General features: G+C 30.3%; 1 protein-coding gene across 1 annotated transcript; it reads left to right on the top strand.

Annotated features, from left to right (window-relative positions):
* Positions 1-297: 297 nt before the first annotated feature.
* LOC129966521 (degenerin unc-8-like) lies at positions 298-27,459 on the top strand. Its single transcript, XM_056080956.1, has 12 exons — positions 298-402; positions 493-553; positions 646-767; positions 2,870-2,991; positions 5,006-5,166; positions 11,575-11,673; positions 11,757-11,862; positions 15,605-15,674; positions 18,688-18,742; positions 22,462-22,508; positions 25,775-25,850; positions 27,159-27,459. The coding sequence occupies exons 2-12, from the start codon at positions 497-499 to the stop codon at positions 27,363-27,365; spliced, it is 1,122 nt and encodes a 373-aa protein (XP_055936931.1). The 5' UTR covers positions 298-402; positions 493-496; the 3' UTR covers positions 27,366-27,459.

Raw genomic sequence — 27,459 nt, 5'->3', positions numbered from 1 at the left:
ATTAAACGTTACTGTGTCTCATTTCCATCTTAAAGGAAAGAAAGACCTTGAGCAGAAATGAAATAACACAATTTGATTGTTTTCTAATGACAGCACTGTGATTACCAAATAAATAGCCTTCCAATTAAAAATATGTCTTAAAGAAACCTGTTGTCTTCGCCGCAACACAGGAAAAGATAAAAGGGGAGATTCATACCACGTGATCAAACGTTTCAGACGAACAGAAGAGAAGATGCACCAGCTTGCCGAAGGGTCAGACGATATCGCAAAGGATTAACGATAGAAAACAAAAAGGCGTCATGATATATAATTGACGCTGGTCTGAGAAATAGTTATTCATTTTAGAATGTTGTACGTAGTTGAAAAATATATTTGCTCTTCGCGACACCGGCTATATCACTAGTAAATTACGAAAGTGTTTTTCTAAATTTTTGCAAAGGAAAAATAACTATTAATGTTTGATGAGCTGAAGAATTATTATTTTTTTTTCAGATTAATGAAATCACAGTACTGTAAAGAATTTTTTTGTAGTCAAAACGAGCATCTACAGGAGGTATATTTAATATGATTTTTCGCAATAATAATATGGTATTTAACAATTATCAGGTATGCATTTTATTTTAATTACATTTTTTCCCCTTTCAGTATGAAGATTACTGGCGCATGAATCGAACCGATCGCATTCGCCTGGGCTACACGAAGGATAAAATGATCATTAAATGTAAACTGAATGGAAGGATGGATATGGACGAGGATCAGTGTTATAAGTAAATTCAACATCTTTCAAAATTTAATGACACATTATTTTCAAATATTATAATCTGGTATGCATATATATCTTTAGAAAATTAAGTTTATCTAAACTAAAAAAGGCAAAATTAGGAAAGTAAAATCCATCTATAGTAAATTGGTCATAAGAAACTGATCGCAATGAGAAATCTTTAGGAACTTGAAATTTTTTCCAATAATTCATGTTGGAAATTTTTTATAAATGTTGTTCGGAAAATTTTATATTTTCTGATTGGCAATACAATAGTACTATACATCAGAAGTTCCTTATCGTTCGTGAATCAACGTCTTTTTACAAGGAAAAAATTCCAAAGCCCCTTCTTCCGCAACAGATGATCATATTAAATATTAAAATATCGTTGCAAAACTATTTCTTTAACTATTTCATCTCTCCTGTTTATCTATTAAGCGTCACAAAATAGAAATAAAAATGACCTTCAAATGTTATAAAAATTTTTTGTTAAAAATTAAAAACTAAGCACCAAGTGAGTCAAAAATGTAAAAAAAAAAATAATATCTAGAAATTGGGGGAATTTTAACAATTTAACAGCAACTGCAAATTTCTACGCTCAGTCATGCGCAGTATTTTTCCTTGGTAAATTTATCTTTTGAACTGAACTTCACATTCAGTCAAATAATTTATGTGCTTTTGCCCATAGTCCATGGTAGCGAAATGGTTAATTTTTGAAGCTAAATTTCTTGACATCCATTTCCTAATTTTGTTTTTAGTTCTTTGCCAGTTGTGAATTCTCCGAGTTCCTCTTCTAAATTCGATGGTTCTGTAATATCTGTATTTGTGAAAGGATCTAAAACTCAATTCTGTATAATCATGTAACTGCAGATGATATATTTATTAGTTCAATTATGTCTTATCTTAGCTCCTCCCATTTATTTTTTGGACCCGTTACTGCCCTCAATGAAGGCTCTAACACCCACTTGGAGGTGCTAACGATCCTTGTGGGAACTTGTGCTCTGGATATCAAACAAATTTAATTAGCAGTTATTGATAGTAAAAATAACTATTTATAAATTGAGTCATCACTATTTATAAATTGTGTCATGCAATATGAATGATAAAAAATTGGTTAACATTTTCTTCATGGCGGACAGTGGAACCCGAAGCTCTCAAATTTGGCAATTAGTTACATCTTGAATAGTAGATGTTTATAAATGTGGGATTTATCATACTTTTAATTGAAAATTAATCAAAATTATAGCGTTTCCTGTCAACAATTTTAAAGAGTACTATTGCTATCAAATAATTACTTGTAAGGTTTTAAAAAAACTCCCTTTTTAATGATATAAAATTTATTTCAATATTATTTTCCTCTAATTGTAACAAAATTAAAAATAAAGACTTTTAAGTTTGTTTTACATTAAGCGTTTTCATTGTTTTATTTACTGCTTTTTTTATTCAGTACATTATTTCCTGTTATCATTGTAGCATAATTAAGAATAAATTTTAAAAATAACAAATAGATAGGAGAAACAATCCTAAAAAATTATCATTCAGCGAAATTTATTGGATTAGATGTCCAAACCTCCTTTAGTTATTAATGCTTCATTTTTTTCATATCTTGATAATGCTTGAATTTGTTTCTAAAATATCATTTCTATTAATTAATTGAACCAGCCTTAAAATATCAAGATTCTTCATATGAATATTGTGACATGTGAAGATCGTATATCACAAGGTTTAGATAGTAAAACCCTTTGTTAAGTCTGGTGAGTGTTCAGAACCATTTTATATTAAATCTTCGACGTGATGTATTTCGGCAATCATTCTTTTTTCCTTAATTTTTAAGAAAACCCCCTCATTTGTAAAGATACCTGAGATTTGTCATCAAATAGAATACTTAGTCACCTAATCACTAGTTCACCTCACTGGAGAATAATTACTCTGTTTGAAAGTATATAATAGAATTTGTACAGAGTAGTTCAAGTATTGTTATGTTGTACCAGGCATGAAAAGAGCATTGTAGATTTCAAATATTTTCTTTATGCAACTAAACGACAAAGATTACAAATTTTTCTTTATAAAAATAACTTATATATGTTATTTTGATTATTCCATTTGTAGACACTTCCGCCTGTATCACAACGCTGAACATGGGAACTGCTTCACCTTCAATGCTCAATGGAATATGGCGAATCACAAAATGCTTTACGCATATGAATCTGATATGTGGAACAAACCAACTGGTAATGTTTGAAATTTATTTATTTTTGTTACTTTTGTTAACATGACAGTACCGTTAGGTTGAATATATATGCCTATAAGTTTCAAATTTCTTCAGAAGGCATGCATGATGCAACAGTCGCTTAAAGCGTTTTATGGAAACACCGCTGAACCTGGCTTTCATATTTGGCACGTAATTACTTATTAGTTAAAAGTGCTCATTAAGATGGAGGTTTTAATAATTTTATTATGTTTTTTAATTAAAATTAATAGAAACTTTATTGGTTTTCCACCAATAAATCTGAAACGTAATATTGCTCAAAAATCGTTTTCACAATGCTTTTAAAATTCAAAGAAATAAACTTTAACCTCAGTAAATGCAAAATAAATCAATTCAAATCTAAGTAATATCATTATTATTTCCTTATAATTTTTTTCTCTTATTTTAATAAATTTTTAAATTAATTTGAGATAAATTCATCAACAAAATGTTTCACTGTTTTAATTATTACATTAATACTTGAGCGCTACAACGATATTAAATGTATGTTTATACATTTTATCAGTGCCATATAATAATGAATAAACTTTTAAAAATAGAATAAAGATTATGAATAACATATATATATCATTATATTACGATATTTCAGACTTAATGTTCGAATTCCCTTTAAATTTTCGTTTCTTCAGTTCCTATATCATTTTTTGTGACAAGATCAAAAGATACCATTCGATTTACGGTCTAACAATTTATCAAGTGGTTCGAGAATTCGCCTTACTCTCTCTTAATTATATTACATGTGGTACATAAAACAGCGACTATAAAGTATATTACATGTCTTATGTATTTGTACAGGGCATTTCTAAAATCATTGGACAAAATTTAAGGGGAGGAACAAACATAGCAGCAAGTAAATTTTTCAACACGAGGGCTATAAAACCCGAGGATGAACGTTTTTCAAGACCTTGTACCTATGAATTATAGGATAAAATAACTTTATTGATATATGAGTTAAAATAATCATACCACTCAAGCAAATTGTATTAAATTTTGGATGATGATATTTTTAAGTATGTATACAAGAACGATGTGAAAAACAATGGTTCAGCTCCCACAGCTACGGCTGCAGAGATAAATTTCGAAAATTTCAAATAGAAATATGCTTTTTTTTATTTCATTGTAATTTTCACTACTGAAAAAAAAAGTGTTGTAATTATATTTGCAATATCATGTGTTGCATAGAGATAAACAAAAAAGTGAAAATAATCAATAAAAACGGAGAAAAGCAAAACATTTTGCTATGCTTCACAAATTTTCTACGTGTGTAGGAAGGCTAGCCTCATAAATTAATTAATCTTTATATATATATATATATATATATATATATATATATATATATATATATATATATATATATATATATATATATATATATATATATATATATATATATATATATATATATATATATATATATATATATATATATATATATATATATATATATATATTTAGATCAGAATTCACTATCAAAATGCCCCTTACAATGACCACTCCTTCTTTTGTATATAACACATAGTCTAATTCTCTATTAGACTATATGTTTTTATATGCCTGAGCTACCTTTAAAACAAATTACGTGATTTTTGAAACACCCTGCATATTGATTATTTTTGACGTTGATACATCATTTCTTTTAAGAGCATTGAGATAGGTTAAGTACCTGAACATTACGTTACGTATAAAGATAAAACTGATTGTTTAGGGCAACTTCACAAAGTCAATATCGATTTTTACTCTGTCTATAATCAAAATAAAAAATATTAATGATTTTGAATGATTTGCCTTAAAAAAGGTATTTTGATCTTGGTTTAAAATTGCATAATTGCACCAAATTCAACAATTGGATTAAATTATATAGAAAACTTAATTACTTTATTCAGTCATGTTTTTTGTAAAAATCTATTTAAATAAATTTATTCACAATGGCAATGAGTCAAATTCTCATTTATTTTCGTGCATGATTTCGTTAACAGAATTGTTGCTAGATTTGGACGTCCAGACGGAAGAATATATAGATGATCACAAGACGCCGTCGGTCCTTATTTATGTCCACGATCCAAGATTTTATCCTGATTTCGACTCCGAGGCCGTAAAAGCTAGAGCTGGTCACTTCTACAGCGTTGGAATGAGAAAAGTAATTCATTGGATTGTATTTTAACTGTAATTCTTACTTTTACAGATTTCATAAATTGTTTGAGTTGCTCTTTACTGTATAGAAATATATTGCATAAACATATAAAACATCTCTACATATAAAGTGCTAAGCACGTGAGACAGAAAGCTCTCTTGTTACTTATTGTTAAATGGCAACAGTCAAATGTAATTGTGGCGATCCTGCTTCCATCAAAATGACTGTATTCGAAAAACTATTTTCCTAACTGCGCACCGGAAGTACGAAGCAGTTATCTACGATCAAGCGCGCAAGCTGTGCGAATTAAAAAGATAAATTTCCGGTCTTTCACAAAAATCTGTTGTCTGTCGATGTGTTAGCGTTAAAAATTAAAAGATGTTTATTTTTATATAAAAAAAAGTCGTCGCTCATTCGTTATGTGTGGATGTAACTTAACTATCCCAATTTGCAACCTTCTCCACTAAAACATCCCACATTTGGTGACTCGAAAAGTGAAAGGATAACTTTCCCATTTTTCTTTATGCATTAAATGGCGCCATAGCGCATTTCTTCCTAATGGCGGTAAGCGTATCGTTGAATATTGTTTCTATTTTCACAGCCTAAATAATTTCCATCGGAACTTCTGTTATATAATTTGGATTAGCATTTTCATATTATTTACTCTGATTATCAGTATATTATTTGTATTTTCGTATTTCAAAGCAGTTTTGTGAAATTATATTTATAACGTGCCTTTGATTTCTTGAATAAAACATGCCAGGAGATACTCCAAATTCCGCCAACAACGACGCAACAGTTTCTCGTGTTGGCGTCAAACTTCCGCCTTTCTGGAAAGCTAACCCTGCATTATGGTTTGTTCAACTTGAGGCGCAATTCGCCTTGGCGGGAATTACTGCTGACGATACAAAATTTAATCATGTTATTTCTGCAGTTGATTCTGATATTTTGAATTGTGTAAGCGATATAATATTGAAACCTCCTGATACTGATAAATATCCAACATTAAAAAAACGTTTAATTGAGTTGCATTCTGAAAGTGAAGCTTCGAAAATACGTACGCTGCTACAAGGCCTAGAACTTGGCGACCAACGACCATCTCAGTTATTAGCTCGTATGAAAACATTGGCGGGCGATACTGTTGGCGAGCCACTCTTAAAATCTCTTTGGCTCGGAAGACTGCCAAACAGCACACAAACTATTTTAACTGCTTTGAATGAAGATTTAGCTGGTTTAGCATCAGTTGCAGATAAAATAAATGATTTGGCTGGCCATTCAAACATTAATTCCGTTACTCCTCAATCTTCGAATAATCAAATAGCCCAACTTGAAAAACAAGTCGCCCATTTGACGACTTTAGTTGGCGAGCTTACTACAACAATGCGCCAATCACGCTCTCAAAGCAGAAATAGAAATCGACCTTTTAAAAACAGTCGTAGTTGCTCTCGTGATCGCTTAAAAAAATATAAAGAACCTGCTGATGGCATTTGCTTTTATCATACAAATTTTGGCACAAAAGCAAAAAAATGTAGTTTGCCTTGCTCTTTCAAGAATTCGGGAAACTAAATCGGCGGTCGTCCACTGGCCTTGGCCACGATCGCAAAATTAATAGAATTATGCTGGCCGATAAAGTTAGTAAATGGAAATTTTTAGTGGATACAGGCGCAGACGTATCTGTTTTACCAAACAATTATGCTCCTAAAGCTGATTCCTCTAATGAATTACTCCTCTTAGCTGCTAATGGCACAAAAATAGCTACTTTTGGTAAAAAACGCCTTACGCTAGACTTAAATTTACGGCGAAATTTTACTTGGTCTTTCATAATTGCAAATGTGAACCAACCAATTATAGGTGTTGATTTTTTAAAACACTATAATCTTTTGGTTGATGTTAAAAGTGGTTGTTTGATTGATGGCATAACTAAATTAACCACTCAAGGCAAATATACAAACACAGATTCATTAACTTCTGGTATATCCATTTTACTTGGTGATTCAGAATTCTATGACATTTTATCGCAATTCCAAGACCTCACTAATCCATCTCAACCAACAAAAAGCAAAATATCAACTAAAATACATCACTTTATTGAAACAACTGGTCAACCAGTATTTTCGAGACCTCGTCGCTTATCTCCCGAGTTGCTAAAAATTGCACGTCAGGAATTTGAATATTTAATGTCTCAAGGTATTATCCGTCCTTCTAGTAGCCCATGGGCAAGTCCTCTACACATGGTGAAAAAGTCTAATGGAGAATGGAGACCGTGTGGCGACTACCGTCGTTTAAATTCAATTACCGTTCCTGATAGATACCCAGTTCCTCATATTCAAGATTGCACTCAAATGTTTTTCAATAAAACCATTTTCTCCACCCTGGATTTGATCCGAGCTTATCATCAAATTCCTATTAACCCAGCGGACATTCCAAAAACAGCAATCACAACCCCATTTGGTCTTTTTGAATATGTTTATATGCCCTTTGGTTTAAGAAACGCGGGACAAACCTTTCAACGTTATATACATCAAGTTTTGTCAAATTTAGATTTCTGCATTCCTTATTTTGATGACATACTGATTGCATCAAATAATGTAGAACAGCACAAACAACATTTAAAAACAGTATTTGAACGATTATCTCAGCACGGATTGAAACTAAACCCTTCAAAATGCGTCCTTGGGAAGCAATCGGTAAAGTTTCTAGGTTGTCTAATTACATCTGAAGGCGTGAAACCTTTACCGGAAAAAGTTCAAGCCATTTCTGATTTTCCCAAACCTCAAAATATATCTGAGCTAAAGCGTTTCTTGGCCATGCTCAATTTTTACCGTCGATTTTTGCCTCATGCCGCTCAGACTCAAGCTAGCCTACACGAACTTTTAAAAAACTCTAAAAAGAATGATAAGCGACTTGTTCCTTGGACTGACCTCACTACAGAAGCTTTCGAAAAATGCAAATCTGATATTGCAAATGCAGCTACTTTGAACTTCCATTCACCTAACCAGCAATTATCTATCATGGTTAATGCTTCAGACTCAGCCATCGGATCTGTCCTCCATACAACTACGTCCAATGGTCAACAACCTCTAGCATTTTATTCCCGAAAACTTACGCCCTCAGAACGTAAATACAGTACGTATGATAGGGAACTTTTGGCGATATATGCAACTATCAAACATTTTCGACACTTGTTGGAAGGTCAAAATTTCATAATATTTACAGATCATCGACCTCTTACTTTTGCTTTCACCAAAAAATCTGACTCTTCTTCTCCAAGACAACTAAGATACCTTGATTTCATTGCACAATTCAGCACCGACATCAGGCACGTATCGGGCTCAAAAAACGTTGTAGCTGATACCTTATCTCGTATTAATGAAATACAGTTACCAAAAATAGACTTTTCTGCCATGGCGGAAGCACAAGCATCTGATGAAGAACTTCAGACTATTTTGGCAAAGAATGAACTGTCACTTTGTTTAAAACCTCTCTCAACCGACCCCAATTCATCTAAACTTTACTGTGATGTCAAGCAAAACAAAATTAGACCTTACGTCCCAGAAATTTTCCGAAAGAAAGTTTTTCTATCTTTGCACAATATTTCCCACCCAGGTATCCGTGCCACTAAACATTTGATTTCAGAGAGATTCTTTTGGCCGTCCATGCAAAAGGACATTTCAAATTTCACCCGTTCATGTCTAGATTGCCAAAAATCTAAAATAGCTAGACACACCAATAGTCCTCTTAAATCTTTTCAATTACCTGCAGCCAGATTCGATCATGTTCATCTAGATCTCGTAGGACCTCTTCCACCTTCAAACAATTGCGGATACCTACTTACCTGCATAGATCGTTTCACACGATGGCCTGAGGCAATTCCCATTCCTGATATTTCTGCTGAAACTGTTGCGCGTGCATTCATAACTCATTGGATCTCACGCTTCGGTTTGCCTTCAATAATCACGACAGATCAAGGACGACAATTCCAAAGCAACTTGTTTTCTTTGCTCAGCAAACTCGTGGGTGTCCAAAAGATCCGAACGACCCCGTACCACCCAAAAAGCAATGGAATAGTCGAGCGATTCCATCGATCTCTTAAACAAAGCCTCCGATGTCATGCATCTACGAAATGGACCGAATCAATTCCTTTGGTTTTGCTCGGACTCCGAACCGCATTAAAAGAAGATCTACAGTGCACATCGGCCGAACTAGTTTATGGCTCAACCCTTAAACTACCATCAGAATTTTTTGAATCCTCTTCAATTAACGTCGAGCCTCATGAGTTCCTAATAAATTTACGGACCTTGATGGATCAACTTAAACCTGTTGCTACTGCACCTCATGACACCAAGAAAGTATTCGTTCATCCAGCTCTGGACACTTGCTCACATGTGTTCGTGCGCCACGATACTGTTAAAAAACCTTTACAAGCGCCATACGATGGACCATACCTCGTACTCAAACGAACTGATAAAATGTTCACAATTGAAAAGAACGGCAAACAGTCCACGATCAACACTGATCGCTTAAAGCCTGCGTTCTTCGAGAACTCTCACCAGTCCTCTGCACCAGCAATATCACCACCAGTTGCAGTTCCGACTTCACCAAAACCAGTACCTGAACTGTCTCCATCGAGTCCTGTGTTACCTACAAATTCTACTCCAGTACCTTATGTGACCAGATCTGGCCGACGAGTTCGCTTCAACACTCGTTACCTCTAACTTCAGTGCCTGCTGCACTACTAGAGGGGGGAGTACTGTGGCGATCCTGCTTCCATCAAAATGACTGTATTCGAAAAACTATTTTCCTAACTGCGCACCGGAAGTACGAAGCAGTTATCTACGATCAAGCGCGCAAGCTGTGCGAATTAAAAAGATAAATTTCCGGTCTTTCACAAAAATCTGTTGTCTGTCGATGTGTTAGCGTTAAAAATTAAAAGATGTTTATTTTTATATAAAAAAAAGTCGTCGCTCATTCTTTATGTGTGGATGTAACTTAACTATCCCAATTTGCAACCTTCTCCACTAAAACATCCCACATAATCAAAGCGTCAAATTTCATTTTGAACATTTTTGCAGTTACACTTAATTTAACAGTTCATTTAATTAATTAATGCACCTGCAAAATATTATTACAATTTTTACTAAGTCCCATGTTTACTAAAAACTCTATTTAATCAGAAAGAAGAATATCTAAGATGACGATAAGATGTGAGAAACAAGCGTCAAATAAAATTCAATTGAGCGCAGAAATTGATATTCGCTAATTGCTAAATTGATATTCGCTATGGCTTGTCTATAAAAACTAATGGTCAAATCTTCCAAAATTATTATTATAAACTATATAATAATTATAATAATAATAACAATAATAATGCTAATTATATATATATATATATATATATATATATATATATATATATATATATATATATATATATATATATATATATATATATATATATATGGTTATTTACATTATCTTAAATCTCAAAAAATTGCATTTTTATTTATATCAATTTCATTTTCAAACTCATCCATCCGAAAACTCAAATACATGCTTTTGGCATCGTTAAAAATTTGCCTTCTTTGGACATTATCTCCGAAGTAGAGTTTTAAATTCCCCTTTTCATTCATAGGCTATATATTTTTTTTAAACTTGCATCCAAATAATTTGTAATAGACTGATTCAATTATATCAATATCTTTAAAATCATATCAAATAACATGTTGAAATATTTTTAATGCATTTTTTATTAATCGTTTCACTGTCTAAAATTCAATGAACTGAGCAAACTAGCTGGTCACCAAAGGCGGCAATTATTGAAAATATTTTTTTTCTTAGTTTAATAGAATGTATCAAATTAATATATTTCTATCATCAAATTCGGCAATTTCTAAGGCAAACATTTGTAATCAAGAATAATTTCTTTGAAGACTGATGTTTATCATTTAATGATGATGTCGTGTCCGCGTTACCACAGAAAGGGGGTGCAGTAGCTTCTGAGAGTAAAGACCCTTGAGAACCCGAGGCAGAAGTCTGATTTCTAGCTCATAAGAAGATGAAACTCATACATTCGCTTGCACAACCTCTTTTAACAGAAGGGCACATTCACACACCTCATAGATAGAGCACAGATGAAGAACAATGATGCCCGAACCGGGATTCGAACCCGAGACACCCAGATCACGGGGAAGATGCGCTACCCCTATGCAAGGACCCGGCTTATAATTTAGTATGTTTTGTTTAAAAAGAGTACTTAATTTTCTCTGAAAACTCGTTTCACTTTTTTTTAATTTCATTTTTAATTGATACAAGTTATATTTCCAGAATAATTTATAAATAAAAATAAAAATAAACAATAAATATCTTTTTTATTTGGCTTGCGAAACGAAATATATTTTGATTAACTTTTTGCAGACCACAACAAAACTCCTACCTTTACCGTATCAAACCAACTGCACAAAGTACAGTGCCATGCCTTGGGCAAACAGAAACAAAGGGACTCTCACACCAAAGGTATACAAAAGCCAAATTTTCAACTATCTGTTTTTTATTCGATTTTGGTATATTAACATTTTATTTTTTTAATTTTTCCTCAGATGTGTACTCAAGAATGTTCAAGATCCCTTCAGTTAAAAGCATGCAAGTGCGTGTCGTCGAATCTGACTCTGGTCTTTGAGGATTCACCGTGTGAAGGGAAGAAAGGTACAGTATAGATTTATCGACCTTCAACTGTAAGATTATTTGATAAAGCGTTTAGAAGTTAAACGCAATGTAAAAAAAGGAAGAATCAATTATTATTTAAAAATGGTTCGGAAATCATAATAAATTTGTTAATGAATTAGATATATATTAGAATATGTTAGATCAATCACAATTATTCATCAAATAATCTCTGCTCAAAATCAATAAAATTATGTATTCAATTATGTTTTAACTGCTAAAAACTTTCTTAATAATTCTTTTCTTTAATAATGACGCATTGAAACAGATTGTAGTTTGATAAATGATACATTGATGGACATAAAGATTCTATCTCTATCAATTTGCAAAAAATAAATATTTCTTATGTGAACTTAATTAAAATAGTTAATGCACTGGTTTAAAAATAAAAGAGTGACTATATTCACCATTTTTAATCACAATTCGATGTCGAGGCAACACCTGAGCTAGCGACTTAATCACCATAATCCCTTCCATCAATCTCTCTACCACAATATCGAAAAGACAGCATTTGGCGAATTATAACAGCTACAAATTTTCACATGTGCTAAGGCATTAAGCTGAATCCAATTTCAAATTCAGGACGCTGAAAATACATTGAATTTTCAGAAGCTTAAAAATCACATATAATGACGACAGAGCGATACTAAAGTAATTTCCTAAACATTACAGTCGTTATATGTTCCAAAAGAAACAGATGCGGCGTCGACTTATCAGAAGGAAGTGAAAAAGGAGAAAGAATGGATAGGGATTATGCCTGGTATTAAGATTATGTTTTCTGTATTCAATGTATTATTAAAAATTGGATTGAATATCATGTGTACTTCTAAACACTGATGAAAAAAGTCTTTGCCATGTTAATTGGCTCATCAATTAGGAAATAAGGCAACAGTTTGTTCGATACATATTTTAACACGAACAATTTAAAAATATAAATAGCTTAACCCTTTCCAGGGCCGTGGGAAGTATGCTTCCCCCCCAAATTTATCAATCTTTGTATGAAATTATGTAGGTTGGCATAAGTTCTGACAATTTTTTTAGTAAGTCAGAAACTTAGATATTTCAGTTCTTTATCTCAGCCAAAATGATGTGTCTTGATTTGTTACTTAAATATTAATTAACCAAATTAATTAATTAATCAAATTAAATTTATCTAATAAGCTAAATGAGTCACTTTTCTTATTCTCATTTCAAGCCTAAAAATATTTTAACATAATATGACTAGAAAAAAATGGCACTTTAAAGGCTTAAGAGAGGGAAGTATTATTTGTTGCTTTCTATTTTTATGATTAATAAAAAATATTCATGTTTGATGCAATAATGGACAAAGAAAGATCTCTATTTCAAACCAGTGGAAGTGATCTCCCTAAATATTCTCACATACTCCTTAAAAAAGGTGTTATCTCAGAGACCGCCTTGCGTGGCATTGGCGTACAATAGTTGCGAGAAATTTATCTTTGGCGTGAATATAGCATTTTTTGCTTAATCTATCATGTTATCCTTGGCGATATTTTAGGCGATTAATCCCTGCTATGAGGTTAATAGCATCTGAAACTCTTGTGCTTTAGACACGTTTTTCCCAAACGATTGAAACAAACATTTAATGCAAACTGTACATGTAATCCCATAATCCTGTACCACCAAATTCGACATATTTAAGTGATTGTGTTTTTGAATTACCGCGTTTACATGTTTCTGAAATTCTGAATCAAAAGACAGTCAGTCTGGTAATGAATTTGGCTCAAAATTCGATAGTTGTCTGCACTATAGATGATATTTCTGTGCACTGAATCTTATATATCTAGCTCTCTTCATTCTGTAGTTATAGTGTTAACTTATATTCGAATAGGCGGACTTACACTGAAGAGATTTTTTACTCAAAATTTGATAGAAGTCTAAAAGTGAAAATAAAATCAAAAGCCTAAAAGGCTGTATTTTTGGCATTTATTTATTTTTAAAGCCTCGTGAGAAATCGCCAAAAAAAAAAAAAAATGTTAACTTGGCGACTGGTTTCTCGGTATTGGCAAGCCTGAAATTGTTAATAAACTTGACGAAATCTTAAGCTTAATATATCTGGACGAAATCTTAAGCTTGACAGTTAAAAAAACCCATTATCTTAGTGTACAGTACACCCCGATTATCCGCGGAATTGGGTGGCGCGGTCGCCGCGGATAACAAAAATCGCGGATAATCCGAAAAAAGCTAAAAACGGGTATAGCAAAAGAGAAAACAGTCATTCCAACTTTGAAAAATCGTTTTATGTAAAATAAAACGTAAAATAAACAGAAGGAAATGTTTAACTAACGCTTAATATTTTAGTATATCACTCAAAACTAACCTAAAATGCATTTTAATGAAAACAGAAAAGTGCTTTGTACTTACGAGAGGCATCAAGGATACACAGAAAAATTAATACATATGTACTGTTTTAATACTGTAATGTATTATGTAATTACAAAAGCATAACTGTAAAACTGTACCTTTTTGAGGAAATCAGTTAAAAATAAAAAATAAAATTTTGTGCGGCAGGCGCGGATAATCGGAAGTCTACTGTAATTTGAAAATCACCAATTAAACCAGGGGCCGTAAGAATAAGCAAATGCCATGCTTTCTTTTTTGAAAAAAAATCAGCCGAATTTTATTAAAATAAGAATAAGAAGTTAACCTGGAAATTGTTAAAAATTATAATGCTTCTTCGAATATTCAATATTGCTGATTGGCACTAATGATTTCAAAAAATTAAAACCTATCATCGTCATCAATTTATTGTACTTTCTATTTAACTATTTATTGTTTTATTGAAAAAAAACTGCAGTATATTTTTGACGTTGTATAATAATCATTGTCCGAATAGAGTTGCAAATGATTATTCTGTTGTTGAAATAAAGGTTGTAACAAAAATTAACGTAAGATTTAAATTTTCCACCATTCGTGCAGTAAAGTATAGCCAACATTATTTAAAAAATCATTTGATAGCTGATAGTTTAGGCTTAGTAAAATTTCATTTCATTGTTGAACAATATTTCAAAAATAATGAAAGTCTGATGGCAACAGTTCGAAAATGTGAGAATTAGTCCCTTAGATCGTGTGATGTAACACCAATGGATTTGTTTGTTGTTTTTTTTTTGGGGGGGGGGGACGGTATTTCAAGTCTAAAGGTCTAGGCCAACAAGCCCACAAGCAAGCGTAAAGAGGAAAAAGAAAGAGGAAATTCAACACTGCATCCACGAAGTTCTGTAACATTTATGCAAAATGGCCATGGAAAATTTCAACAAAAGAGTGCGTTTGTGACAACAAAAGAGTGCTCCATGGATCATGGAGACTATTTGCCCTATGTGTTATTGCTTACATAACTCTATCCTGTGCGCTTTACGATTCAATAAAAATATAACAATTTAAAGAAAAAAAACTGTGTTATTTTTATTTCATTCAAATTTTGCGATAACGCGTTGCTCTATCGTGTAACGCTCCTTTTTTTACTAGCCTTAAACTATCAGTTGTCAAATGGGTTGAATGGGTTTTTTAATAGAGTTACCAACACTTTACTGCACAAATGATGGCAAATTCAAATCTTGTTTTAATTTCGGAACACCCTTTAATTATTTTCTATTCAGGCAATTAATATGTGGGCTCTAATATTTCATCAATTTGTGATTCTATAAGTCAATTTCTTTCAATTTGTATTTCTCAAAAAATTAATCCTGAACAAATATGATCCTTTTAGCATTCTGCGCAGAAGATGTGGAGAAGAATACAATGGATTACTGCAGGACACTTTGTCGAGTTCCATGCGAGTGAGGCCTTAATAAATATTAAAAACTTTTTTAAACATTAAGTGATAAGGTACTTGTCGGTTGTAAAGGCGGCCAAAAAGCACCAAGAAAAAATTCGCCAATTTGGCGATTTTAATCATTAAACTATGTAGTATGTTATTCGCACATTCGAAATTTTTCATAATAAATAATAATAGACATCAGCATATTTGTTTTTAATTTGGCGAAATTTTTTCTTTGCGCTTTTTGGTTGCCATTAAAACGGAATGGTATCAATGATAATATTATATCATACAAGAAAAACAATTCAGATAAAAAAACATCTTAGTCCAAAAAAAATGATGTGATATTGACTAAATTCTATTTCTGTTTTTATTTGAAATATTTTTTGCTATTTTATAATTTATAAATTATTGGAATGCTGTACAACTTTTTTTAACTCTTTAAGTCTTTCTTTTCAATATTTTCTTAATGGTATTTCTTTAAATGTCTGTCAATATCCTTGATGTTAATGAGACATTTAGTGCAAAAAATAATGTATGAAAGAAACAGAAGCTAAGAATTCTGTATACAAAATGAAGAGAACTATACTTCAATTAGGATACAAATAGATGAATCATTATTTGATGCAGAAAAGTAACAAGGATAAAACTGCACTTTTTCTCAATAATTTATGTGAAACAAATGCAGCCGATATTTCTTTTCAAAATTATCAATAAATATACGTTCTTTCACCTTTATTTCTTCATAATATGAATAATTATTTTTTGAATAAAAAAAGCTATAAAAGTTAAATACACAGCATGATGCCAAATTGCTGTTTGTAAAATTACATAAGTAACATATTATTCGTTCCACGTATTATTCTAACATTCTGTACAATATTCCTTCTAAGGTTTTTTTTCCTTCTAATTTTTTTATGAAGTAAACTAAAATATAAACTATTCCATTATGTTATTAAATTTTCTATTAAATTGAAACTATCTAACAAAGTAATTATAAATTACCTTAAAGGCATATAAAGCATGTGGAATGACTCTTCAATGAAATAAATCACTCTATAGATGGAATTTTATAAATTATGATGTTTTTGAGAAATTATGTTTAGTCATATATAATACGTCAATAAATAAAGTAAATTATATTAAAAATTATATCAGTATTTCTTTCTTTTAATATATATAAAAACCCCTCTTTTCTTGGGATTTCTTTAGTGTGAGCGGTAGAGATCACTTCAAAGTTTTAGTCCCAAATTTTTATTCACATATTGATACGGGACACAGCACAAAAGTAAAACATAAAATACAAAAAAAAAAAAAAAAAAAAAAAAAAAAAAAACCAACACGCTAACTAATCATTTTTCTTGTCTTCAGTTTCAGACCGATCTCCCTCCTACGACTCTCCGTTAGGAAAACGGGGTTGCTAGAAACATTGAGCAGGGTTGCCAAAATTGGCGTGTCTTACAATATAAATAAAAATTAGAAATCAATTTTTATTTAAAATTAATAAGGAAAAAATACTATTGTATTCGCTACTAAAAATATGTGTATTAAGGAATGTGATTACATTAGAAAAGAATTTTTTGAAAAAAACGTGCGAAAATAGTTATGCTTTTTAATATTTGCATTAAAAAAGATTGCAAAAACATCGATTGAACCAAAATATGCCAGTTGCTCGGTAAATATCATAATCTAAATCTGTTAATAGACATTTAGCAGACGATTCCTTTTCAGATATTTTATAACCTACTATTTTTATTTTGTTAAAATATTATTTAAAAGTGAAAGCTTTTTTCTTTGATAAACTCTTAACTTTGATAAAGCTTTGATAAACTCTTCTCTTTGATAAAGCTCTTTTCTTTGATAAAGCTTTTTTCTTTGATAAAAAAAAAAAGATTTTTTCTTTGATAAACATATTTTGTTAATATTATTTCGTTTATTTTTTGTATAATAGCTGATAATCAATTGTAAACCTTCTGGAATCTGGCAATGTTTGTAATATACGCTGTTAAGTTGAAAGAATAAACAAGCCGATGGAATTCTAAATTGCTTGGAATATTATTTTAGTTTTAAGAATTTAAGATGCTCTGCAAGCTATATTTTGAAGCTTAAGAAAATGGATAGTTTTCTAGAAAGCATGCAAAACCAGTTAAATAAAAAAAGTTTTTTAAAGAAATTGAAAAAAAACCCGGCTTTTTTTGGTTAAAAAAAAGAGGCATAAAGCAAAACTCTTCTAGTTTAGAGGTTTAACAATTGATTTCCATAAAAATTTCACCGAATGCTTAAGAAATATATTATCTATTTTCCGAACTAAAAGATGAAATGTATTTCAATCCATTCGTTAAATATTGGGGTTCTACTGATAAATAACTTGAAAAATTAAATTTTTTTCACATTGTGAAGCTCTAAAACCACTATAAAATATTTCTGAATAAACAGATTACTTATTCTCTAGTTCAGCAATTGCATAACATATTAAAAAATCATTAACCAAATTTAAACAAAAGTATGTATGAGAATTTTATTTATTATTTATCGTAAGAAAATTATATCAAAGATTAGAATTTGAGAAAATAGCATCTAAACACGTAAAATAGCAGTGAAACGTATCTAAATGCAAATACAAAAATCAGTGTCAATTCCCAAAAAATAGGCATAGAAACAAGATTCTAACGATTTTATAAAAAAAACTTGTTCAAACATTAATAATATTAAACAAACAATATTCTTAATTTCGCAAAAGGAAATCGATTTTTTAAAATAGTCGCCTACATTAATGTACCTTATTAAGAACTGTTTATGAAATCCTTATCATATTTCTTTTTTTCCCTGGAGATATTGTTTCTTTATCTTAGTTCTTTAAGAATTATGAAATTAAATGTCTTTAATAATTTTAAGAGCATCATAATATCATCAACATATTTTCAACATCATAATATATATATTAATTGCGTATAATAATGAGTCCATTATTATGTTATAATAAAGTTTATACAGTAAAAATCTAAAAGAAAAATCAAAAAAATATGTTTTAGGAGAAAGACATTTGAATCTGCTGTCGATTCATCTGTATGGCCTAGGAAAAAGCAAGTAAGTTTCTTTTTTTTCATTTAATGATACTTTATTAAATACTAGCAGCCTTCGGGGACCCGCCGGTTCATCAATCTTAATGCTTGTTAAAATTTTAATAAATATTTTATGTAACACTTATTTTAATAGCTTCTTCATCAAAATATTTTAAAGCTACAAATTTTGATAGTCATATAATTCATTCATAATATTATAAAAGCCTTCAACCATAACATAATATATATCTGTCTAAATTTTCTTAGCTCCTGTAGAATTTATGCTTTAAATTAAAGTGGAAATGGTTAAATTGCAATTAATATAAGAAGATTTTTTACTGAAAGGAAGCCTTTTTTTTTAAATGTGAGTACTGAAAACAGAGTCGCTGAGTATTTAAACTAAACCTTATGGGCACTAAAGAATATCTTTCTTAATTTATGTAATATCTCAAGAAGTTTTCTATAAAATTTTCTCAGATTCATCATGAACAGATCAATTAATGTTTAGTTTTAAAGGCATGAAACTCTAAGAAAATAAACAGAATCGTATAAAATAATCGGTTGAAAACAGGTTAAGCCTTCAAAACGTCCGTATCCGTTGTCAACAATCAGAACGCAATGCGTATGCGTGAATTTTCAACGCCAGTTATGGTAACGCAAATGCGTGAATTTTTCTACGCCAGTTGGGGTAACGCTATGCAGATTAGAAATTTTTAATTTCCTTTAATCTGTTTTATTTTAATTCAAAAGTACTTTCAGAATGAATCTGAAAGTTCGATTCATTAGCAATGTTTAATTTTAAATGCATCAAACCTTAAGAAAATAAACAGAATCCTTTGAAATTTTCTTAAGCCTATCTTTTTTAGAGTGGGGGAAAAAAACGGAAGCCTTACTCATTTAGCGGTGGGAAAAATGAAAAGATTTTTTGGAGGGAAAGTTAGTTTTTAATTAATAGTTAAAATTCTAATTAAAAATTCAAAAAAAGGAACCCCAAGTGCACATTCCCGACCTCCAAAGTATACATGTACCAAATTTGGTAGATGTTGGCCAAATGGTCTGGCCTGTAGAGCGCCAAAAAACACACACACACACACATTGAGCTTTATATATGTATAGATAATATGCTCTTAGTTATGGAATGACATATCAAATACGGTACAATTCGGTTTTAATTGCGATCAAAGAGTCCCAAGAAAAAATTTCACCAAGTTATAAAAGTATACTCAAGTGCATATTTTAGTGAATGTAATGCTGTATTCAATTTATGTCAGAATTTTTCAAAATAGAAGTAAATATTTTAATTAGATATATTATTAAATATATCTAATATTAAAAAAATTAAAGAATGAAATGATGAAGAAAGTACTTACCTTTTAAGAATTCAAATAAAAAATGATAATCCAAATCCCTAGATTTCGCTTTTATCTTTTAGAATTAACTTTCTATTCAGTAAGTTATTGATCCTATAAAACTAACATTAAATTAAGGAGTCATATATTCGTAAAAAAATAGATTCTTAGAATTTTTTTTATCTAATCTTTAAAAAATAATAAATATTCATTTGAATCATATCAATTTAAAATTAGAATTATGCGTCTACGGAAATTATTAGATGCATTTTAGGATTAAGCATATTTTTCAAATAGACAACAGCGAATTAATTTTTTAAATTTAGTTTAGTATAGCTCAGTAGTGTTTAAAATTTATGTTTGCCACTTTGCCCCCATTTTTCTCGACTCCTAATAATAAATGTTGTGTTGTGAAGACAAATATCGTATAAAGAAGATGATGGTTCAAAACTAAACTTAAAATTACAAAATGGAAAAGAAAGAGTGGAAACTGAAAGCTAAATTCATGAAAATTATGACAATACAAAAAGACAAAGAGAGAAACTTGTCCAAGGAACTTTAAAGATCAGAAATTTAATGATGAAATTTGTTTTCCTCGCTGTAAAATCCTTCCTTTAAATCAAAGAACCAAGAGAACAAATTTCCATTCACTCATAAAAATTCAGATATTTTTTACATCGAAAAATTTTTTAATTAAATAATTAAAAACAACAATGTACACATAAAAAAATAAATTACATCTGAACTAAATGCTGTCATTGAGAGAAAAGCAAACAAACAATATTACTTTTCATAGTTAAAACAAACGATAATCAATAGAAAAAAAAATTAAAAAGATTAAAAAATCTGGTTACAGAAATTATTTCGCGAGTTCGCAAATTGTACAGACTAACTCTATGGCAAAGGATACTGAAGTGCTCTGAGTGGTCGATTTCTTTTGCACAGACTTTCTATGCTGTAGCTGCTGCAACCCTGTTGCATTGTTTAGTTTCTACGTACTTTTTTGCCTGCCATTTTTCAAAATGGAGAAATTAAATCTTCCAGAGAAATACAATTATAAATTAATTGAGATTGATGAGAATAGAGCTATTTTTCGTATTTCAGATCTTGTAAATAAAGAATTAGCACAAATAGCAATTTTTCTGTGAAGTATTATTAAAATAAGACTTGAAAATTAAGCTTTTATTTTAAGGGAAATGATCGGCCAATTTTTTTATTAAATTTTCACGTTAAAATCATTACCATAAAATATTTATATGCAAATATACTATATTTATTATGATATTTAGATGATATTAAACGGAATAGAAATCCTTATAATTCTTAGTGAATATTCATGCAAAATAAAATAACACAAGGAGATATTTATTAATTTCGTATTCAAATTATTACCATACGAAGTCTATCTGCAAATGTGCTATATTTGTTAAGATATTTAGATTCATATAGTTATTAACAATCTAATTATTAATCTTGATATTTGTAATTAACAATATTAAGATTTGTAAATATATAAACAGTTTATACATTTCTTTTGAATTCTTATTTTTTGCATTTCTGGAACACATATTTTAGGAATGGATTCAAGAATATCAACAAAGATTGGAAACAGTTTGGTACAGTTTTGCACCGTTTGAGCCAAATAAGCTATAACTACACTATTATGAGTGCAAAACATTGCCAAAACGATGCCAAGGCTTAAACCAATCAGATCACGTCGGTATCCTTTGCCATAGAGTTAGTCTGTACAATTTGTGAACTCGCAATTGTTTCAGCAACATTTATTATCACCAAAATATTTTAAATAAAACTTTTCTAATTACCAAAATGCTAAAACATCAGATTATTTTAATCCGTTAAATTGATATGGAATGAAACAAATTTGATGGTGCAACAAAATAATTCTCACAGTTCTAAGAAAAAGAATTTTAATAAAACTAATATTTACAAAAAAACAAAAAAATAAGTTATGAAAGAATTTGTTTAAATTATCGTTTGCGCTTTTTCAATAAATTGTCAAGTTGAGTTGCTTAAATTAAATCGTGTACATCATAGAAATAATAAATACGTATAAAAAAATTGTAAACAACAAAGTTTTTTTTTTTTAAATTACAGAATTAAAATCGTCAAAAATTTGTTTTGTAATGCCATCTAATTAAAAACATAACAGTTTTTTAAAATAAAAAACTGGTATGTTAGTGGATATATAAAGATTAGAATTACATTAAATTAATGCACACTGAGTAAAAATTGCTCAGTTTAGTTAGAAAATTTCCATTAATAATTTACTTCTCTAATATTCATATTTAGAGGATAACAGATTTTGTCGCTATAATTTCCACTCTTTACATTCAAGAGGCCATGCTGTCATTCTTTTTATTTATTTATTTTCCAGATGTTCAACATCCCATCCTGGACGAATAAAAACTTAACTGAAATTAGGTAATTGCATTTTATTAATTGAATATTATTACTTACGTATTTGTGTTTATTCTAGATATGTAATCGAACCTCTATAAATCGAATTAAAAAGTTCAGTGAAAATATTTCGATCCATAGAATTTTCGATATATAGAAATATATTTTTATATTTCCATTTTTTCATCATTTTCTTACGAAATGTGAATTTTATTTTTTAGAGTTAAGAAATTAAATTACAAAGAAATTTATTTTCACCAGTTTATAAAATTAATTATATTATAGTCAAAATTTCATTTTTTTTGTTACGTCTTTAATATTTATTTCGTTTCTTATGTTTTATATTAAGTTCATCTCCGTTATACTTAAAGATTTCCATTTATGATTCATATTCACTATAAAGAGCTTAAAATTAAATAAAATTTATTCTAATAATCTAATAATCTCCAGCATAAGAGAAAAAATCATTGAACAAAAGCTAATTCATGATTTACAGGTAGTTGTTTATAATGTTTTTTTTTAATAACCTTCAGTATTCCATCATTTTCTAATGCAGTAAAAAAATCAATGAATGAATGCACTTTTTAAAAAAAATTCGTATGTTTTTTTATTATTTATATTGGTGTTTCTTTCTTATAATAATTAAAGTTTGTCCGTGGCTCATTTTTTGACAACAATAGATATATTAATTTTTAATGCAAAAAAATATTGTTCCACAAGTCGAAATTTTGTTCAAAATTAAAAAAAAAATGATTTTCTCCTGGAAATCCAAGTCACCTGAATATTGTTCGTCATCTACATATTTTTCATATTTCGAAATTTGATATAATAGGATTTGACTTTACCTGCATTGTAAAAAAGAATATTCTAACAAAGAGAGAAAAAAATGTTCAAAAATATGCTATTGTGATTTGTTTTCAGAATAAATAATTATTTAAAATGTAATTTTTAATGCTTGCCGTACTATTCATTTTTTTTATTGCAATAAATATGAAAAAGAAAAGAAAATTCAAATTAAAAGTTCTGCTGTGAATTTACGTTGTTGCACAATTTAAAATTTGTTTATTTTAGAACTTACAGCGATAAATTTAGTTTATAAGGAAATTTCATTTTAAATTTCTATTAAATACAAATAGTGCTGATCTGTTGTTGTGACTTATGGCACTTAACCAGCCCGCTGACATTTATCTGTCAGCAAATTAAGCCGAATGAGCATCTCTTGTTTTTTCAGTAGCGCCAACTAGAGCGAAGAGTACGACTTAGCTAATCACACGTCGCAGCACTTTACACTAGGCGGACTTTATTCACGCATTTCATTCGCTCATCCACAGATCGTAATTTAGACCTGAATCACCTCTGAACCAGTACCTCCACTTGTATTACTCTCCACCTGGAGAACTTATTGACCACGATGGATTTATGCGTGCGCCAGTCGCCACACACACGGAGAGTCTTCGGCCGGCGGGGTTTGAACTCGCCACTCAAGGGATAAGAAACCAACGCCCTACCAACCAGGTTATCCTGGCCCTACTTATGATCTTATTCTGACATTTCTATTAAAATGTGCAATTAATACATGGAAAATTTCCAATTTTGCTTCTGGTGTTTATTCAGCAATATGTCTCATAAAATTTATCTAGTTAATAAATTGTAATTGTTTCCTTTTCTCTTTTTAAAATATTAGGTTCAAAAGAAGAAATAGGTTTAAAATTTAATAATAATTTTTTTTTCTTCTTTTTCTCATATGATATATACAAAGAAAAAATATTGTAATAGACAAAATATTCGACCTTCAAATTTTATTTGAATTTCCATGATTCAGACTTTCCTAGGTCCAAACTCCAATTGTGAAATTACATCTATTTTTAATATGATAACTCAAAAACTCTTTAAGCTAAACAGATGAAATTTGGGATGTGATTTTAATACTAAATTTATAGATTTATGCCAAATTTTGAATAATGTCAGTGGATTTTCATCTGTAAGTGTATCCGAGTGCAAATGAACGTGATCGCTTCTAAATAAAAAGCTCTCGACAGAAAAAATTTATACACAGTTTTAAAATCTAAAATCTTAATCTTTATCAAATTTTGAACCAAATCCGTGAAAGGATGTAACGTCTCTCGGTTTGCTCATTTTCAAACATATAAATAGTTCAAAGTGTGCAATGATTTTAACAAATGAAACTTGTTCATGATGTGGGTATTAAAATTGTAGTTACGTCTGAAATTTTGGTTTTAGTTGGTTAACAGAAAAATGTATCTTATCAGAATCCTACCAATGCATGTGTGGCATTCTGAAAATAAAATTCTTAGAGTTCAAGTTCAAAATTTTTATGCTATGGGAGAGGGATAACGCATTTATTAGGAAATAATGATAGGGGATATTAGGAAATGTATAAGAATATTTCGCGGAGACCATTCCTGCTCATTTTTATTGAAAAGCTTTCTAAATTATTTTAAAATAAAATTCTGATTTTGTATTTATATAAATATGATTTGCGCATATAATTTTTCTAATAGAAACTATGGCTTGACATTATATCATAATCTTGCTGAAAACAATTCAAATATTATTCGAAAAATATTAAGTTGAAAATACAAACTATGTAAATATTAGAAATTATTATTGAGATATTATGTGCTGTGACTTATCGCACTTTACCTGCCCGCTGACAGTTATCTGTCAGAAATTTAAGCCGAGTGAAAGTCTCTTGTTTTTTCAATAGTGCCAACAAGGGCCAAGAGTGCGACTTAGCTACTCACGCGTCACAACCCTTTTTACGAGGCGGACTTCATGCATGTATTTCATTCACTCATCCACAGATCGTAATTTAGGCTTGAATAAGAGAACGATCACCTCTAAATCAGTTCCCCCAGTTGTATTGTCTCGGCATGGTGCACTTTGTGACCACGGCAGATTTATACGTGCGGCAGTCACCACACACACGGAGAGTCTTCGGCCACCGGGTTTCGAACTCACACCTAAGGAATGCGAGTCATACGCCCTACCAACGAGGCTATCCCATCCATTACATATACATCATATCATAATCTTGCTGAAAACATTTCAGATATTGTTCGAAAAATATTAAGTTGAGAGTACAAGTTATGTTAATATCAGAAATCATTATTGAGATATTATAAAATTTATATTCAATAATAGTCCATCAGTAAATATTAAAAAGAATGTTTAAAGACTATTTTTACGCTAATCTACTTTTATATATTTTTTCAGGAAGAATGCAGTTAAGATTTTTACTCTAATCTAGTTTTATATATTATTTTCAGGAAGAATTTAGTAAGAGTGAAGTTATATTTACGAACTATGGAAATCACAATGTATGAACATCAACCGAAATATGAAGTACGTAAATGTCTTTGTCCTATTTTTCAAATGAATTATTAATGATATTTCCTTTGCATTATATTCTAATTATTATTTCGGTACTTTAGTAAAGCATGTCATGTTGATGTTGAACTTGGAAAAAGTAATTTCTTAATTCTTTATATTTAAAAAAAGGTGCTTTATCCCCTTCCAATAAAATGACGAGTTTAGCTCGTCATTGAATTTTTATGCATACAGCACGATGATAAACTACACTCGTCATGCGACTATAAAATTACTGTTGAATATGATAATAAATTAGATTTAAAATTTCTAGTGTACTGAATCCTGCAGCACTTCTTTTATTACTGCGAGTTCGCAAATTGTACAGACTAACTCTATGGCAAAGGATACCGACGTGCTCTGATTGGTTTTAAGCCTTGGCATCTTTTTGGCATTGTTTTGCACTCATAATAGTGCAGTTATCGCTTATTTGGCTCAAACCTTGCAAAACTGTGCCAAACTGTTTCCGATCTTAGTTGATATTCTTGAATTCATTCCTAAAATATGTGTCATAGAAATGCGAGAAATAAGTAATCAAAAGAAATGTATAAACTATTTATATATTTATAAATCTTAATATGAAGTTAATAACAAATATCAAGATTAATAATTAGATTGTTAATAACTATATGAATCTAAAAATCTTAACAAATATAGCATATTTGCAGATAGCCATCTTTTGGTAATAATTTGCATACGAAATAAATAAATAAATATCTCCTTGTGTTATTTTATTTTGCACGAATATTCAATAAGAATTATAATTATTTCTATTCCGTTTAATGTCATCTAAATATGTTAATAAATATAGTATATTTGCATATAAATATTTTATGATAAGGATTTTAACGTTAAACTTTAATTAAAAAAAATGGCCGATCATTTCCCGTAAAATAAAAGCTTAATTTTCAAGTCTTATTTTAATAATACTTCACTGAAAAATTGCTATCTGTGCTAATTCTTTATTAACAAGATCTGAAATACGAAAAATAGCTCTATTCTCATCAATCTCAATTACTTTATAATTATATTTCTCTGGAAGATTTAATTTCTCCATTTTGAAAGATGGCAGGCAAAAAAGTACGTAGAAAGTAAACAATGCAACAGGGTTGCAGCAGCTACAGCATAGAAAGTCTGTGCAAAAGAAATCGACCAATCAGAGCACGTCGGTATCCTTTGCCATAGAGTTAGTCTGTACAATTTGCGAACTCGCTTTATTACTTGTGATTATACCACAGGTCACTGCCACATTTTGTTTATACTTATATTATTTCTTTCCGTCAGTTGGTAGAGGTATTCAGTCACCTCGGAGGCTATCTGAGCCTGTGGTTGGGTTTCTCCGTACTGGCCTTCTGTGAACTGCTGGAGATGGTGTCAATGGTAGTCTTGAGAATCACGGATGTCAAGACATCTTCGTTCCATTCCACTACATCGAGGAGACAGTCAAGGAGAAACAGGGTGAGAGACAGAAGTCTCAACAGCACCTACTGATTTCAGTAATATCTAGATGGCTGAACGGAAGGATTCGATCTCTACTGACGTTATAAGAATCTTTCAATTCTTCGAATGGCCAACAATATGCATT

This window comes from Argiope bruennichi, chromosome 4, assembly GCF_947563725.1.
Source record: "Argiope bruennichi chromosome 4, qqArgBrue1.1, whole genome shotgun sequence".
Lineage (NCBI taxonomy): Eukaryota > Metazoa > Arthropoda > Arachnida > Araneae > Araneidae > Argiope > Argiope bruennichi.
Note: the sequence above shows the minus strand (reverse complement) of the source record. Positions and strands in the feature narration are given on the sequence as shown.

What these genes read in the sequence shown, in the direction of transcription:
- LOC129966521 (XM_056080956.1), top strand. Translation starts at nt 497, where the DNA reads ATGAAATCACAGTACTGTAAAGAATTTTTTTGTAGTCAAAACGAGCAT. An exon ending in CTTTGTCGAGTTCCATGCGA is followed by an intron (nt 15,675 to 18,687) that starts GTGAGGCCTTAA and finishes AATATGTTTTAG; the next exon opens with GAGAAAGACATTTGAATCTG. An exon ending in TATGGCCTAGGAAAAAGCAA is followed by an intron (nt 18,743 to 22,461) that starts GTAAGTTTCTTT and finishes TTTATTTTCCAG; the next exon opens with ATGTTCAACATCCCATCCTG.